Consider the following 15574-nt stretch of genomic DNA (forward strand, 5'->3'; position numbering starts at 1 on the left):
TTGACTGGTAGTATACTAATATGAATTGACTATAGCACAGAGGGAATTTGCTTTGACCCTGTCTGCTGGCATTGAGTTTGCGACTGAGATTGGGACTCACTTCCCCGACTGCGTTCACTGTGGTCTGGAGATGCACACGAACATCTATCATGAGAGCGGTGTTAGAGCAAAGCCCTCTGTGACCGACAGCCAGCTCAAGCTCTCCATTCCAGCTCCTTATGGGCCAACTGAGCTCACTAGCATCACGTAAGTGAACCTGGATTATCAAAACAAAGGATTTAAAAGTCCTTCACATAAAAGGGAGTAGGGCTCTGAAATAATGGTTAAACTGATAATCATTAGAAATTTAGTTCATCAGAATTATTGCACTTTCATTTGACCAAGAGAAAGTAAACTCATATGCAGGGTTTATTTTGCCAGATAAGTTGGTTATGACTCTGTAAATCATAATTGTGAAACGTAAACTCAGAATTGCCAGAAACTGGCAATTGCAAGAAAAGAATTGTGAAAAAGTCAATTACCTTTATACATGTTATTCCTTGGCTAAATTAAATGGTTGGAAGAAACAATTGCGAGAAAGTCTTCACCCTGCAACAAAATATTGACCTGTAGCAAAGCATAGGTGACCAAGTTAGCAAATGGAGCTTGGCAAGTAGTTCAGTTAAATGGCTTGGGCAGAAGCTTGGCTTGTTTAGTTCAAGTCAAGCACCCTAGTCAGAGTAATCAATGCTATAGTAAAAACGCAACTAGGGTTTAGTGCAGCCCTAGAACTCCGACTGAGAACAGTCATGAAAGATCCAACTCCAGACAGAAATGAATACCAAAGAGAAACATGTTGAGTTTCATGAAGTTTATTAAAACACAAAAATTCACTTGACCAGGTTAACTTGCCCACTAGACACCACAGTTTGCCCACTAGAGATGGTCTTGATGTGTGTGTCTCTTCCTGTAAAAAGTGGTAGAAGCATGAGGGGCATTTAAATAAATTCTCAGTTCCTGAAGTCAACCTACAGCAAGCACTCACTTTTCCTAGTGCAGCTTTGCTCACAGGAGCCAGAGGAGGGATGGCACACCGCTGTACTACAGTGGATGAAGATCTAACAGAGGGGGAAAGGGTTTAGCTATAGAATTCACTGTAAAACACTACTATTAAGGGTTGAGGTAAGGCTGCAGAGCATACGGTTTCCTGCAGAGGAGCCAGTGATGCTGGATCTACAAATGTGAACATCTTCACAACAAAGCGCTTGTAGTGGGTCGGGAACTGAAGACCAGATGATCCAGCCACTGGAACCAATGTGGTCAGGTAGCGATCATCCTGGTAAGGGCATCTGAAAGGCAAAGAGGCAGTCAGAAATGCCTTACACCACACTAGATGGGTAAAGACTGGCCATCCTCACCCATCAACCAGAAGATCCCATTGGGGTAGACTGAGTGGACTGGGGGTTGATGTCGCCCAGCAATGTCCCAGCATCAGGACAATGTTGGGGTCGGTCCTCTCCAAAATGTGCACCTCAACATACACAGGCTCCCGCAGGACTTTTGTAACTGGATAATCGGCATCACTGTAGTAGGACGTGTACGCCTCGTCCCCTGAGGAAGAATGCAGCGTTTAACTAGAAACTGGAGCTTTAGAAAGGCTTTAGGCATACTTGGGACCAACACTTACCTTCTGCACAGCCTTTGGTGACACATTGACCATTTGCCAGTCTAAGCTCCACCCTGAGGGGTCCAGGAGCAGCTACTGGTGGAGGTGGAGGAACGGTGTTGACCTCCACAACCAGAGCTTCCACAGAGGTACCGGAGTACCTACACTGGAAGAGAAGCCTGGACGACAAACAGTGAGCTTGTAGCATTTGTCAATGATTCACGTTTATGATAAAGCATACGTCACTTACTCAAAATGGCTGTCCCTTGTAATGGAACCAAGTGGTCCGATACCCACTTCATATGAGGAGGTCATTCTGTTTTCATACACCACATACCCACTGTCCTCCTGCAAATAGTAACATTGTTGGCATCCAATTCATTCTAAGCCATGCAGAACAAAACCACAAGCAGCTACTCACCATCATGCTTGTGCCACATGCAGTGACAGGGAACTGGTATATAGCAAAGAAAGGTGTGGATCCCACAGGACTGCAAGCTGGATCACTTCCACTCAGGAGACGGACTGAATCCAGGCTCAATCGAGGCAGTGTAACATCTCTAGCCACCACTACCACAAACTGACCATCTCTTATACACTGGACAGTCACTGGAACGAGTTACAAGAGCAGGTTATTGCGGAGGATCAGTTTAACATGAACGCCTCTACACTGACTACACTCTTACCTGCCTTCCCATAGTAACACTGCTGTCCATCAAAGCAGCAGTTGATAGCAGCACACTCAGCACCACTGATACCAGGTGGTCCACATTGGATCTGCTCATAATCAGCTACAGTACATTTGTCAAGGGGCTCTGCCTGTGCCACTGGCTGCTTAGGCTGAAACTGCTGAAGAAACTGTTGACTAGCTTGCGGTTGACCAGACTGAGCAAACTGTTGACTAGCTTGCGGTTGACCTGACTGAGGAAACTTTTGACTAGCTTGCGGTTGCCCTGACTGAAGAAACTGTTGACTAGCTTGCGGTTGACCTGACTGAGGAAACCATTGACTAGCTTGCGGTTGACCTGACTGAGGAAACCATTGACTAGCTTGCTGTTGACCTGACTGAAGAGACAGTTGACTAGCTTGCTGTTGACCTGACTGAGGAAACCGTTGACTAGCTTGCGGTTGACCTGACTGAGAAAACCGTTGATTAGCTTGCGGTTGACCTGACTGAAGAAACTGTTGACTAGCTTGCTGTTGACCTGACTGAAGAAACTGTTGACTAGCTTGCTGTTGACCTGACTGAGGAAACCATTGACTAGCTTGCTGTAGACCTGACTGAAGAAACTGTTGACTAGCTTGCTGTTGACCTGACTGAAGAAACTGTTGACTAGCTTGCTGTTGACCTGACTGAGGAAACCATTGACTAGCTTGCTGTTGACCTGACTGAGGAAACTGTTGACTAGCTTGCTGTTGACCTGACTGAGGAAACTGTTGACTAGCTTGCTGTTGAACCTGCTGCAGAAACTGTTGACTAGCTTGCTGTTGAACTGGCTGTTGAAACCGCTGGTCAGTTTGCTGGAACATCAGAGCTTGAGGATTCTGGGGCAGACCACTCCACTTCGGAACAGCATCACTGAGAGCACAGAGCCAAACACAAAGTGCCAGAGACTGAGCCGCACACCAACTTCCTGCCATTGTTCAACAGCTAGTCCCACTGCTGAGGTGCTGCCCTTTGGTCTTTTTGTACTCTACTGACTTTGGCTAATTAATGATAATCCCTCCCTCTTCATTAACAGTCATGATTCTCCAGACTTGCACGAGTGGGAGTTTTTGCAACTAGGTGATTCTATTGTTTCTTAAGTCAATTTTCCCTTTTGAACATACATAAAACCACATTGAGCTGAATTCAGAATAGTATGCTAGTACTATTTCTGCCATTCTGAATTCAGCCTTTTTTATATTAGATGTTTTAGCTATTCTGGATTGTTTTTTTTTTCTTTGAAACACAGTTTTCTCATGGCAACAGGCCTGTATAGTTAAGAAAGTTTAAATCACACCTGCTAGCGCACTTCTTAAAGGGATACTTCAGCATTTAGCTTTGTATCAGTAGAAAACCTGTAGTATTTTCGAAATACCGTGCTTCCCTCCCTCATGTCCCCCTGAGACGAAAGATTTATGTATTTTTTGTCTGGAGAAAATCCTGCGATGAAGCAAAAATCGTAATTTTGAAAGGACTCAAACCTTTTCACCAGCATCTGAATCAAATAAGGAAGAAAGATAAGAGACAGAATTAAAGCAACATTCATTTTTATGATAAGCTTCCAAATGGTTTTCCAGTATAGACAGAGGAGTGCAAACCCATCACTGTCACAAGGTGACAATACAAAAAGGTGCCAAGATACAATCCTATGCAAAACAATATATTAAAGGGGGGGGGGTGAAATGCTCATTTTCACTCAATCTCTTGTTAATCTTGAGTACCTATAGAGTAGTATTGCATCCTTCATTTCTCCAAAAAGTCTTTAGTTTTATTATATTTATAAAAGAAAGATAGGCTGTACCGAGTCTTTCCGTAAAAAAACGAGCGGCTGGAGGCGGGCCGTGTGGGCGGAGCTAAAGCTGTGCTAACGCGCCGAGCTAACAACACACAGAGACATTTGAAGCAGTTTTACTCACTGAACCTTTATCATTGTGACTGCTCGATCCTTAAGCATTAGACGATCTGCAAATCCGTCGATCTGGGCTTTGTTTATAAAACAATCATCGTCGAAATGCAGGGAACAAACAGTCTAAATAACTCCGTTTATGCTCTGTAAAAACAAACTCCATCCACTGGTGCCTTAACGCTGGGTTCTTTGGGAATCTGTGCAGGGTTGTCTTGCCCTGGCAACCAAAAACACACTTCTTTGGTGACATTGACTTCCCAAAAGCCGGGCAGGGCGCTTTGATGGCGAACTGCTTTCGCTCTCTCGCTCTGGTCTACGAGTGCGCGCGCGCCCGCGATCTTACCGGAGAAGTGCCCTTAGGACCCATATAAGGAAATTCCGCTACATCTGACGTCACACATGCCCATACTCGAAAAAAACTTTCCGAAACTTGTGACAAACCGGAAGGAGCATTTTTGGAACAGAAATACTCCTTCAAACGTACAATTTAATTTTTGAAACTTTGTCCATGTTTAGCATGGGAATCCAACTCTTTAACAGTGTAAAAAACTCAGTATGCATGAAATAGCATTTCACCCCCCCTTTAATATTTTGTTTAGTAAACACCATACAGACTGTTTTAGTGTTTAGATAGACATGACCTAGTAAGCCAGTCATCAATGTGAGCCATTGCAGACGCAAGTGTGGATGCTATCTCTTGGTAGTTCTTAACATGTATAAAGATTACAGCATCATCTGCATACACCTGAAAAAAAAACATTTTGGGGACTCAACAGTTAAGGGATTAATGCTTCAATGAAAGCAGGTCTACATTACTGGGACTAGCCTGAAAATAAAAATCAATATCAACCTGCACTCATCCTTTATCCCAAGATATGATTCTATACTTGCGTGACAAAAACGAGTGACCTCAGAGGGGTTTGGGCATCAATATATGCAGTTATGCTAGTCCAGCCATAAAGTAATATGTAAAGCCTCAAACAGACAGAAGCTAAAACCTTGATGTGTGAAATATGAACAGGGGCCCCAAGTTAACAACTAGAACTTGGCAAATAGTAAAGTTAAAAGGCCTTGGTCAGAAACTTGGCTTGTTTAGGTCAAGACAAGAATCTTAATGCACAAAAGAAAAAGGTTTAGTAGTGCAGAAGTCAAACTGAGAACAGTCATGAAAGATCCAACTCCAGACAGAAACGAATACCAAAGAGAAACATGTTGAGTTTCATGAGGTTTATTAAAACACTGAAATTCACTTGACCAGGTTAACTTGTCCACTAGACACCACAGTTTGCCCACTAGAGATGGTCTTGACGTGCGTGTCTCTTCCTGTAAAAAGTGGTAGAAGCATGAGGGGCATTTAAATAAATTCAGTTCCTGAAGTCAACTACAGCAAGCACTCACTTTTCCTAGTGCAGCTTTGCTCACAGGAGCCAGAGGAGGGATGGCACACCGCTGTACTACAGTGGATGAAGATCTAACAGAGGGGGAAAGGGTTTAGCTATAGAATTCACTGTAAAAAGCACTATTAAGGGTTGAGGTAAGGCTGCAGAGCATACGGTTTCCTGCAGAGGAGCCAGTGATGCTGGATCTACAAATGTGAACATCTTCACAACAAAGCGCTTGTAGTGGGTTGGGAACTGAAGACCAGATGATTCAGCCACTGGAACCAATGTGGTCAGGTAACGATCATCCTGGTAAGGGCATCTGAAAGGCAAAGAGGCAGTCAGAAATGCCTTACACCACACTAGATGGGTAAAGACTGGCCTTACTCACCCATCAACCAGAAGATCCCATTGGGGTAGACTGAGTGGACTGGGGGTTGATGTCGCCCAGCAATGTCCCAGCATCAGGACAATGTTGGGGTCGGTCCTCTCCAAAATGTGCACCTCAACATACACAGGCTCCCGCAGGACTTTTGTAACTGGATAATCAGCATCACTGTAGTAAGACGTGTATGCCTCGTCCCCTGAGGAAGAATGCAGCGTTTAACTAGAAACTGGAGCTTTAGAAAGGCTTTAGGCATACTTGGGACCAACACTTACCTTCTGCACAGCCTTTGGTGACACATTGACCATTTGCCAGTCTAAGCTCCACCCTGAGGGGTCCAGGAGCAGCTACTGGTGGAGGTGGAGGAACGGTGTTGACCTCCACAACCAGAGCTTCCACAGAGCTACCGGAGTACCTACACTGAAAGAGAAGCCTGGACGACAAACAGTGAGCTTGTAGCATTTGTCAATGATTCACATTTATGATAAAGCATACGTCACTTACTCAAAATGGCTGTCCCTTGTAATGGAACCAAGTGGTCCGATACCCACTTCATATGAGGAGGTCATTCTGTTTTCATACACCACATACCCACTGTCCTCCTGCAAATAGTAACATTGTTGGCATCCAATCCATTCTAAGCCATGCAGAACAAAACCACAAGCAGCTACTCACCATCATGCTTGTGCCACACGCAGTGACAGGGAACTGGTATATAGCAAAGAAAGGTGTGGATCCCACAGGACTGCAAACTGGATCACTTCCACTCAGGAGACGGACTGAATCCAGGCTCAATCGAGGCAGAGTAACATCTCTAGCCACCACTACCACAAACTGACCATCTCTTATACACTGGACAGTCACTGGAACGAGTTACAAGAGCAGGTTATTGCGGAAGATCAGTTTAACATGAACGCCTCTACATTGACTCCACACTCTTACCTGCCTTCCCATAGTAACACTGCTGTCCATCAAAGCAGCAGTTGATAGCAGCACACTCAGCACCACTGATACCAGGTGGTCCACATTGAATCTGCTCATAATCAGCTACAGTACATTTGTCAAGGGGCTCTGCCTGTGCCACTGGCTGCTTAGGCAGAAACTGCTGAGGAAACTGTTGACTAGCTTGCGGTTGACCTGACTGAAGAGACAGTTGACTAGCTTGCTGTTGACCTGACTGAGGAAACTGTTGACTAGCTTGCGGTTGACCTGACTGAAGAAACTGTTGATTAGCTTGCGGTTGACCTGACTGAGGAAACCATTGACTAGCTTGCGGTTGACCTGACTGAGGAAACCATTGACTAGCTTGCTGTTGACCTGACTGAAGAGACAGTTGACTAGCTTGCTGTTGACCTGACTGAGGAAACTGTTGACTAGCTTGCTGTTGACCTGACTGAGAAAACCGTTGATTAGCTTGCGGTTGACCTGACTGAGGAAACTGTTGACTAGCTTGCTGTTGACCTGACTGAGAAAACCGTTGACTAGCTTGCTGTTGACCTGACTGAGGAAACCATTGACTAGCTTGCTGTAGACCTGACTGAGGAAACTGTTGATTAGCTTGCTGTTGAACCTGCTGCAGAAACTGTTGACTAGCTTGCTGTTGACCTGACTGAGGAAACTGTTGATTAGCTTGCTGTTGAACCTGCTGCAGAAACTGTTGACTAGCTTGCTGTTGAACTGGCTTTTGAAACCGCTGGTCAGTTTGCTGGAACATCAGCGCTTGAGGATTCTGGGGCAGACCACTCCACTTCGGAACAGCATCACTGAGAGCACAGAGCCAAACACAAAGTGCCAGAGACTGAGCCGCACACCAACTTCCTGCCATTGTTCAACAGCTAGTCACACTGCTGAGGTGCTGCCCTTTGGTCTTTTTGTACTCTACTGACTTTGGCTAATTAATGATAATCCCTCCCTCTTCATTAACAGTCATGATTCTCCAGACTTGCACGAGTGGGAGTTTATGCAACTAGGTGATTCTATTGTTTCTTAAGTCAATTTTTCCCTTTTGAACATACATAAAACCACATTGAGCTGAATTCAGAATAGTATGCTAGTACTATTTCTGCCATTCTGAATTCAGCCTGTTTTATATTAGATGTTTTAGCTATTCTGGATTGTTTTTTTTCTTTGAAACACATCATAGTTTTCTCATGGCAACAGGTCTGTATAGTTAAGAAAGTTTAAATCACACCTGCTAGCGCACTTCTTAAAGGGATACTTCAGCATTTAGCTTTGTATCAGTAGAAAACCTGTAGTATTTTCGAAATACCGTGCTTCCCTCCCTCATGTCCCCCTGAGACGAGAGATTTATGTATTTTTTGTCTAGAGAAAATCCTGCGATGAAGCAAAAATCTGCATTTTGCGTCGTCAGAGGACTTTTTGGCCAGAGGCTAGAAACTACAGCCAGTAGGAGGAGCTGTCCCGCATGTTCTCAACCCGCCCATAGGGGGATCTCACTCACAGAATGTACACACAGTGTCAGCCATCTTTTTTTGGAAGCTAAGCTAACAGGCTCTTGCTCTGTGGAGAAAGCTGAGTAGGGGTTACCATCCTCTTTTTCCCGGACATGTCCGGCCGTCGAGATCGTCCAAAATGTCCGGGATTCGGGTTTTGCTTTCTACAGTCGCCATTCATTGTTTACATGCACAAATTTAGTTTCAGTCTAACTGAATTCATTCCAATTGGTGGTCACGGAGACTCCCGATAAAACGGCGTCTTTTAAGTTTCGAGTCAACTAGTAGCCTAGCCTAGTTGTTTAACTGCGCGCTCTTACCGGTAGGCGTGGCTTGGGAGTGGCCTCGTAGGGCAGCGAAGCAAGTGCATTCTTTGAGTTGTTGTCTTTCATCCACATGAGCCAAAAATACATTTTCTGGCTTTTCTCAGTCTAGAAGGTTCCAAATTCAAAAATAATTTCACATTTCTACTACATAAATTACCCATTTTAAATACACATTCATTTTTCCAGAGGTGAAGTATCCCTTTAAAATGTTTACATACTAGGTCAGCGGTAGAGTACACCGTTTTGCGGCTGTTTGAACACATTCAACCACATGAGCATCTACTCTATGAAAGCAATCTGGCCGAATGTGTTGGACTACCTCTGGAAGTGGCCAAAAATAGACAAGCTCAAAAAAAAAAAATTAGCCCCTCTTTACAGCTTCATTTACCACAGTCCACTTGTGATCCGACTTACAAAAATGCTTCTTAGTACCAGGTGTAAAAAAGGCCTTGGACAGCTACCTAGTTTTATTTATTTATTTATTTATTTATTTATTTATTGGTTTATTTGACAGGGACCATGCATATTCATGAACATTGTTGTATAAAAATACAAATATGCCAGAATTAGTAAAAATAACTATTTTTCATCTGCAGTCCCTAGGCCGGTAACATAAAAACTAACATAAAAAACAGGCAACACTCATACAGCATTCATTCACTATAACAAGACAATATACATGGACAACAATATACATTGACAAAACAAACAAACAGAATAAAAATACATAACAAAAACATTGTTCATCCACCTCTATATTGCATTTAATTTAACAGTGAAAGTGTATGGGTAATAAATATATAACAGTTAAAAGTGAGTTCATCTCTTGTTTTCTAGGAGCCACTGTTTTAAGTGAGTTTTGAAGGTATTGAATGTAAGACACTCTCTTATTGGGAGGGGCAAGCTATTCCAGAGTTTACCGCCTATTATTGACAATACGTTTTGTCCAAAAGTGGTGCGTCTAAATGGTATAACAGTCCCTTTTTACAGAGGCCCGTGTACTACCTCTACTTGCAAGTCTTTGAAAAAAGCCATGCAGTGGATGGGGGGGGGGGGGGGGGGGGCAAGATTATGAAACACTTTATATACTAAACAAGCATACTTGAAACATTTAAAATTGTCAAAGCCTAAAAATTGATGTCTCTCTACTGATGGCTTTTAAGAGTAGATATGCTAGTTAATGACCAATTTGTAAAACAACACTCAATATGTGAAAAAATCATAGTAAGAACAACTTGGCAGCTTTGGTGTCAAGAAATGGCCTAATTTGTTTAAAATTCTGCAAACAAAATTTAACTTTATTTGCCACCTTTTTTAGGTGACGTTTGAATGTTAGGGTGGAGTCATATATGACTCCTAAATACTTGAATTCATTAACAATATCAAGCTCCTGTCCTCTAAATAACACATTAGAATGTGACACCTTCATATTTTATTTAATGAACACCATACAGACTGTTTTTTTTAGTATTTAGATAGAGACATGACTTCATAAGCCAGTCATCAATGTGTGAGCCATAGCAGATGTAAGTGTGGATGCTATCTCTTGGTAGTTCTTAACATGTGTAAAGATTACAGCATCATCTGCATACACCTGAACATCATTTTGGGGATTCAACAGTTAAGGGATTAATGCTTAAATGAAAGCAGTTCTACATTACTGAGACTAGCCTGAAAAAAAATTAAATCAGTAGCAAACTGCACTCATCCTTTATCCCAAGATATGATTCTATACTTGCGTGGAAAAAAGCATTACAAAAGCCAACAAGTGACCTCAGAGGGGTTTGGGCATCAATATATGCAGTTATGCTAGTCCAGCCATAAAGTTGTATGTAAAGCCTCAAACAGACAGAAGCTGAAACATGAACAGGGGCCCCAAGTTAACGACTAGAACTTGGCAAATAGTAAAGTTAAAGGGACACTAGGTAACTTTTTAACCTTAACTGAACAGCTTCAGAGTCAGTGGAATGGTTATATTACTTATTTCGGATTGAATGGTGGTGGTTTTGCACCCCCCTGGTGCCCGAGAGCAGAAAAAGCTCACTTGCAACTTTGGGCCGGCGGGTCGGCGGCCTGGCCGTCAGGAAGTATCGCGTGATATCAGGTCTCGCGATGTAACGAATTGCTTGACGGCACTGCACATGTACACACCCCCATTCAAGCACCGGCTAGCTATACGCAAAGGGCAATGATAGATTGAGTTATGGCTGAGCCTGTAAAAAAAGCAGCAGAAAGCTAGGAAATCTTTGTCGGAGGACCAACGAAAGAGGAAACGGGAGACTGACCGAGCAAGAAGTCAGACTCGAGTAAATATATCGGACCGGCTTTTTCAGAATGGTGAGAACTGAGAGAAACAGAAGCCTGCAAAACGGATGCTGACCTGGCCTTCTTGCTGTTGCACTTGTAAGTATCTTTGGAATAAACTTTAATATTTAAATTTCAAGTAATTGCAACCTCAGGATGTTTGCTATTGTCTGTAAAGGTTTTTATTATGATCGCGGTCCGTTACAGGCTTACTAGTACGCTAGATACTAGGCTATAACTTTGTTAGCATTGTCATTAGCAAACACGTTTGATTTCTGTAGTTGTTTGGCTGTTCCTCTGTCGGTTTTATTTGTGTAACTTTTATTTTATGTCACTAAGTCAACGCGTCTGATAATAGGCAATAGACGCGCAAAATGTTGCACATATGATCGAGCTAGAAAAAAAAAAAACGTTCTGATGTTTTCTTAGACAAGCAAAGGTAAACCATCATTCTACCAGATGAACTTATAGACCTTGCTAATATAACTTTAGACAAATATTAACCTCCGATATATTTATGCTCATTCTCCCAAAAAACAAACACAAAAGCAGTAGGTCGCCTCGTTCATATCGTTCCCGGTAAAAATAGTATGCATAACACAAAAAAATTAAAAAAAAAGCCATCAGTTGGAAAGTATTGCTTTACTTGCCTCGGTAGACATAACTGGTTTTGAAATAGCCGGTTCCTCTGCTCAGCTGGGTTGCTCGTGGTGAGGGGGGAGGGACAACAGTTTGTTTTTACGACAGAGTTTGAAAGCATTTACTACCAGACACTAGGGGGAGCTTCGTAGAGAAAAAAACTCAGACTTGCCTAGTGTCCCTTTAAATGGCTTAGGCAGAAACTTGGCTTGTTTAGGTCAAGACAAGAATCTTAATGCACAAAAGAAAAAGGTTTAGTAGTGCAGAAGTCAAACTGAGAACAGTCATGAAAGATTCAACCCCAGACAGAAATGAAAACCAAAGAGAAACATGTTGAGTTTCATGAGGTTTATTTAAACACTGAAATTCACTTGACCAGGTTAACTTGTCCACTAGACACCACAGTTTGCCCACTAGAGATGGTCTTGACGTGCGTGTCTCTTCCTGTAAAAAGTGGTAGAGGCATGAGGGGCATTTAAATAAATTCTCAGTTCCTGAAGTCAACCTACAGCAAGCACTCACTTTTCCTAGTGCAGCTTTGCTCACAGGAGCCAGAGGAGGGATGGCACACCGCTGTACTACAGTGGATGAAGATCTAACAGAGGGGGAAAGGGTTAAGTCATAGAATTCACTGTAAAAAGCACTAATATTAAGGGTTGAGGTAAGGCTGCAGAGCATACGGTTTCCTGCAGAGGAGCCAGTGATGCTGGATCTACAAATGTGAACATCTTCACAACAAAGCGCTTGTAGTGGGTCGGGAACTGAAGACCAGATGATCCAGCCACTGGAACCAATGTGGTCAGGTAGCGATCATCCTGGTAAGGGCATCTGAAAGGCAAAGAGGCAGTCAGAAATGCCTTACACCACACTAGATGGGTAAAGACTGGCCTTACTCACCCATCAACCAGAAGATCCCATTGGGGTAGACTGAGTGGACTGGGGGTTGATGTCGCCCAGCAATGTCCCAGCATCAGGACAATGTTGGGGTCGGTCCTCTCCAAAATGTGCACCTCAACATACACAGGCTCCCGCAGGACTTTTGTAACTGGATAATCAGCGTCACTGTAGTAAGACGTGTACGCCTCGTCCCCTGAGGAAGAATGCAGCGTTTAACTAGAAACTGGAGCTTTAGAAAGGCTTTAGGCATACTTGGGACATACATTTACCTTCTGCACAGCCTTTGGTGACACATTGACCATTTGCCAGTCTAAGCTCCACCCTGAGGGGTCCAGGAGCAGCTACTGGTGGAGGTGGAGGAACGGTGTTGACCTCCACAACCAGAGCTTCCACAGAGCTACCAGAGTACCTACACTGGAAGAGAAGCCTGGACAACAAACAGTGAGCTTGTAGCATTTGTCAATGATTCACGTTTATGATAAAGCATACGTCACTTACTCAAAATGGCTGTCCCTTGTAATGGAACCAAGTGGTCCGATACCCACTTCATATGAGGAGGTCATTCTGTTTTCATACACCACATATCCACTGTCCTCCTGCAAATAGTAACATTGTTGGCATCCAATTCATTCTAAGCCATGCAGAACAAAACCACAAGCAGCTACTCACCATCATGCTTGTGCCACATGCAGTGACAGGGAACTGGTATATAGCAAAGAAAGGTGTGGATCCCACAGGACTGCAAGCTGGATCACTTCCACCCAGGAGACGGACTGAATCCAGGCTCAATCGAGGCAGAGTAACATCTCTAGCCACCACTACCACAAACTGACCATCTCTTATACACTGGACAGTCACTGGAACGAGTTACAAGAGCAGGTTATTGCTGAGGATCAGTTTAACATGAACGCCTCTACACTGACTACACTCTTACCTGCCTTCCCATAGTAACACTGCTGTCCATCAAAGCAGCAGTTGATAGCAGCACACTCAGCACCACTGATACCAGGTGGTCCACATTGGATCTGCTCATAATCAGCTACAGTACATTTGTCAAGGGGCTCTGCCTGTGCCACTGGCTGCTTAGGCAGAAACTGCTGAGGAAACTGTTGACTAGCTTGCGGTTGACCTGACTGAAGAAACTGTTGACTAGCTTGCTGTTGACCTGACTGAAGAAACTGTTGACTAGCTTGCTGTTGACCTGACTGAGGAAACTGTTGACTAGCTTGCGGTTGACCTGACTGAAGAAACTGTTGACTAGCTTGCTGTTGACCTGACTGAGGAAACTGTTGACTAGCTTGCTGTTGACCTGACTGAGGAAACCATTGACTAGCTTGCTGTTGACCTGACTGAGGAAACTGTTGACTAGCTTGCTGTTGACCTGACTGAGGAAACTGTTGACTAGCTTGCTGTTGACCTGACTGAGGAAACCATTGACTAGCTTGCTGTTGACCTGACTGAGGAAACTGTTGACTAGCTTGCTGTTGACCTGACTGAGGAAACTGTTGACTAGCTTGCTGTTGACCTGACTGAGGAAACCATTGACTAGCTTGCTGTTGAACTGACTGAGGAAACAATTGACTAGCTTGCTGTTGACCTGACTGAGGAAACTGTTGACTAGCTTGCTGTTGACCTGACTGAGGAAACCATTGACTAGCTTGCTGTTGAACCTGCTGCAGAAACTGTTGACTAGCTTGCTGTTGAACCTGCTGCAGAAACTGTTGACTAGCTTGCTGTTGAACTGGCTGTTGAAACCGCTGGTCAGTTTGCTGGAACATCAGAGCTTGAGGATTCTGGGGCAGACCACTCCACTTCGGAACAGCATCACTGAGAGCACAGAGCCAAACACAAAGTGCCAGAGACTGAGCTGCACACCAACTTCCTGCCATTGTTCAACAGCTAGTCACACTGCTGAGGTGCTGCCCTTTGGTCTTTTTGTACTCTACTGACTTTGGCTAATTAATGATAATCCCTCCCTCTTCATTAACAGTCATGATTCTCCAGACTTGCACGAGTGGGAGTTTATGCAACTAGGTGATTCTATTGTTTCTTAAGTCAATTTTTCCATTTTGAACATACATAAAACCACATTGAGCTGAATTCAGAATAGTATGCTAGTACTATTTCTGCCATTCTGAATTCAGCCTTTTTTATATTAGATGTTTTAGCTATTCTGGATTGTTTTTTTTTCTTTGAAACACAGTTTTCTCATGGCAACAGGCCTGTATAGTTAAGAAAGTTTAAATCACACCTGCTAGCGCACTTCTTAAAGGGATACTTCAGCATTTAGCTTTGTATCAGTAGAAAACCTGTAGTATTTTCGAAATACCGTGCTTCCCTCCCTCATGTCCCCCTGAGACGAAAGATTTATGTATTTTTTGTCTGGAGAAAATCCTGCGATGAAGCAAAAATCGTAATTTTGAAAGGACTCAAACCTTTTCACCAGCATCTGAATCAAATAAGGAAGAAAGATAAGAGACAGAATTAAAGCAACATTCATTTTTATGATAAGCTTCCAAATGGTTTTCCAGTATAGACAGAGGAGTGCAAACCCATCACTGTCACAAGGTGACAATACAAAAAGGTGCCAAGATACAATCCTATGCAAAACAATATATTAAAGGGGGGGGGGGGGTGAAATGCTCATTTTCACTCAATCTCCTGTTAATCTTGAGTATCTATAGAGTAGTATTGCATCCTTCATATCTCCAAAAAGTCTTTAGTTTTATTATATTTATAAAAGAAAGATAGGCTGTACCGAGTCTTTCCGTAAAAAAACGAGCGGCTGGAGGCGGACCGTGTGGGCGGAGCTAAAGCTGTGCTAACGCGCCGAGCTAACAACACACAGAGACATTTGAAGCAGTTTTACTCACCGAACCTTTATCATTGTGACTGCTCGATCCTTAAGCATTAGACGATCTGCAAATCCGTCGA

At 43.4% G+C, this 15574-nt stretch overlaps 3 protein-coding genes across 10 annotated transcripts; all 3 read right to left on the minus strand.

The window, feature by feature from the left end:
* Positions 1-815: 815 nt before the first annotated feature.
* On the minus strand, positions 816-3351 carry LOC308698919 (zona pellucida sperm-binding protein 4-like). Of its 3 annotated transcripts, none has more exons than XM_081379394.1 (9): positions 3067-3307; positions 2332-2994; positions 2067-2254; positions 1896-1993; positions 1667-1824; positions 1398-1590; positions 1181-1328; positions 1025-1097; positions 816-946 (listed from the first exon to the last, which is right to left on the minus strand). In XM_081379394.1, the coding sequence occupies exons 1-9, from the start codon at positions 3284-3286 to the stop codon at positions 870-872; spliced, it is 1818 nt and encodes a 605-aa protein (XP_081235520.1). In that variant the 5' UTR covers positions 3287-3307; the 3' UTR covers positions 816-869. The 3 variants fall into 3 exon arrangements, with proteins under 3 accessions (XP_081235520.1, XP_081235521.1, XP_081235519.1); XM_081379395.1 differs by having other exon boundaries at positions 2332-2814; positions 2959-3307; XM_081379393.1 differs by having other exon boundaries at positions 2332-3351.
* A 2118-nt stretch (positions 3352-5469) lies between these two features.
* On the minus strand, positions 5470-7914 carry LOC308698921 (zona pellucida sperm-binding protein 4-like). Of its 3 annotated transcripts, XM_081379402.1 has the most exons (10): positions 7627-7867; positions 7267-7554; positions 6964-7194; positions 6697-6884; positions 6526-6623; positions 6297-6454; positions 6028-6220; positions 5811-5958; positions 5656-5728; positions 5470-5580 (listed from the first exon to the last, which is right to left on the minus strand). In XM_081379402.1, exons 1-10 carry the CDS (start codon positions 7844-7846, stop codon positions 5504-5506), a joined length of 1674 nt encoding a protein of 557 aa, XP_081235528.1. In that variant the 5' UTR covers positions 7847-7867; the 3' UTR covers positions 5470-5503. The 3 variants fall into 3 exon arrangements, with proteins under 3 accessions (XP_081235528.1, XP_081235527.1, XP_081235526.1); XM_081379401.1 differs by having other exon boundaries at positions 7267-7867; XM_081379400.1 differs by having other exon boundaries at positions 6964-7914.
* A 4142-nt stretch (positions 7915-12056) lies between these two features.
* Positions 12057-14597, minus strand: LOC308698920 (zona pellucida sperm-binding protein 4-like). 4 transcript variants are annotated; one of them, XM_081379399.1, is made up of 10 exons: positions 14347-14574; positions 13878-14310; positions 13575-13841; positions 13310-13497; positions 13139-13236; positions 12910-13067; positions 12641-12833; positions 12424-12571; positions 12266-12338; positions 12057-12187 (listed from the first exon to the last, which is right to left on the minus strand). In XM_081379399.1, exons 1-10 carry the CDS (start codon positions 14527-14529, stop codon positions 12111-12113), a joined length of 1818 nt encoding a protein of 605 aa, XP_081235525.1. In that variant the 5' UTR covers positions 14530-14574; the 3' UTR covers positions 12057-12110. The 4 variants fall into 4 exon arrangements, with proteins under 4 accessions (XP_081235525.1, XP_081235524.1, XP_081235523.1 ...); XM_081379398.1 differs by having other exon boundaries at positions 13878-14577; XM_081379397.1 differs by having other exon boundaries at positions 13575-14310; positions 14347-14550.
* Positions 14598-15574: the final 977 nt, after the last annotated feature.

The sequence above is a fragment of the Scardinius erythrophthalmus genome (genome assembly GCF_964197995.2).
Source record: "Scardinius erythrophthalmus genome assembly, chromosome: 11".
Classification (NCBI taxonomy): Eukaryota; Metazoa; Chordata; class Actinopteri; order Cypriniformes; family Leuciscidae; genus Scardinius; species Scardinius erythrophthalmus.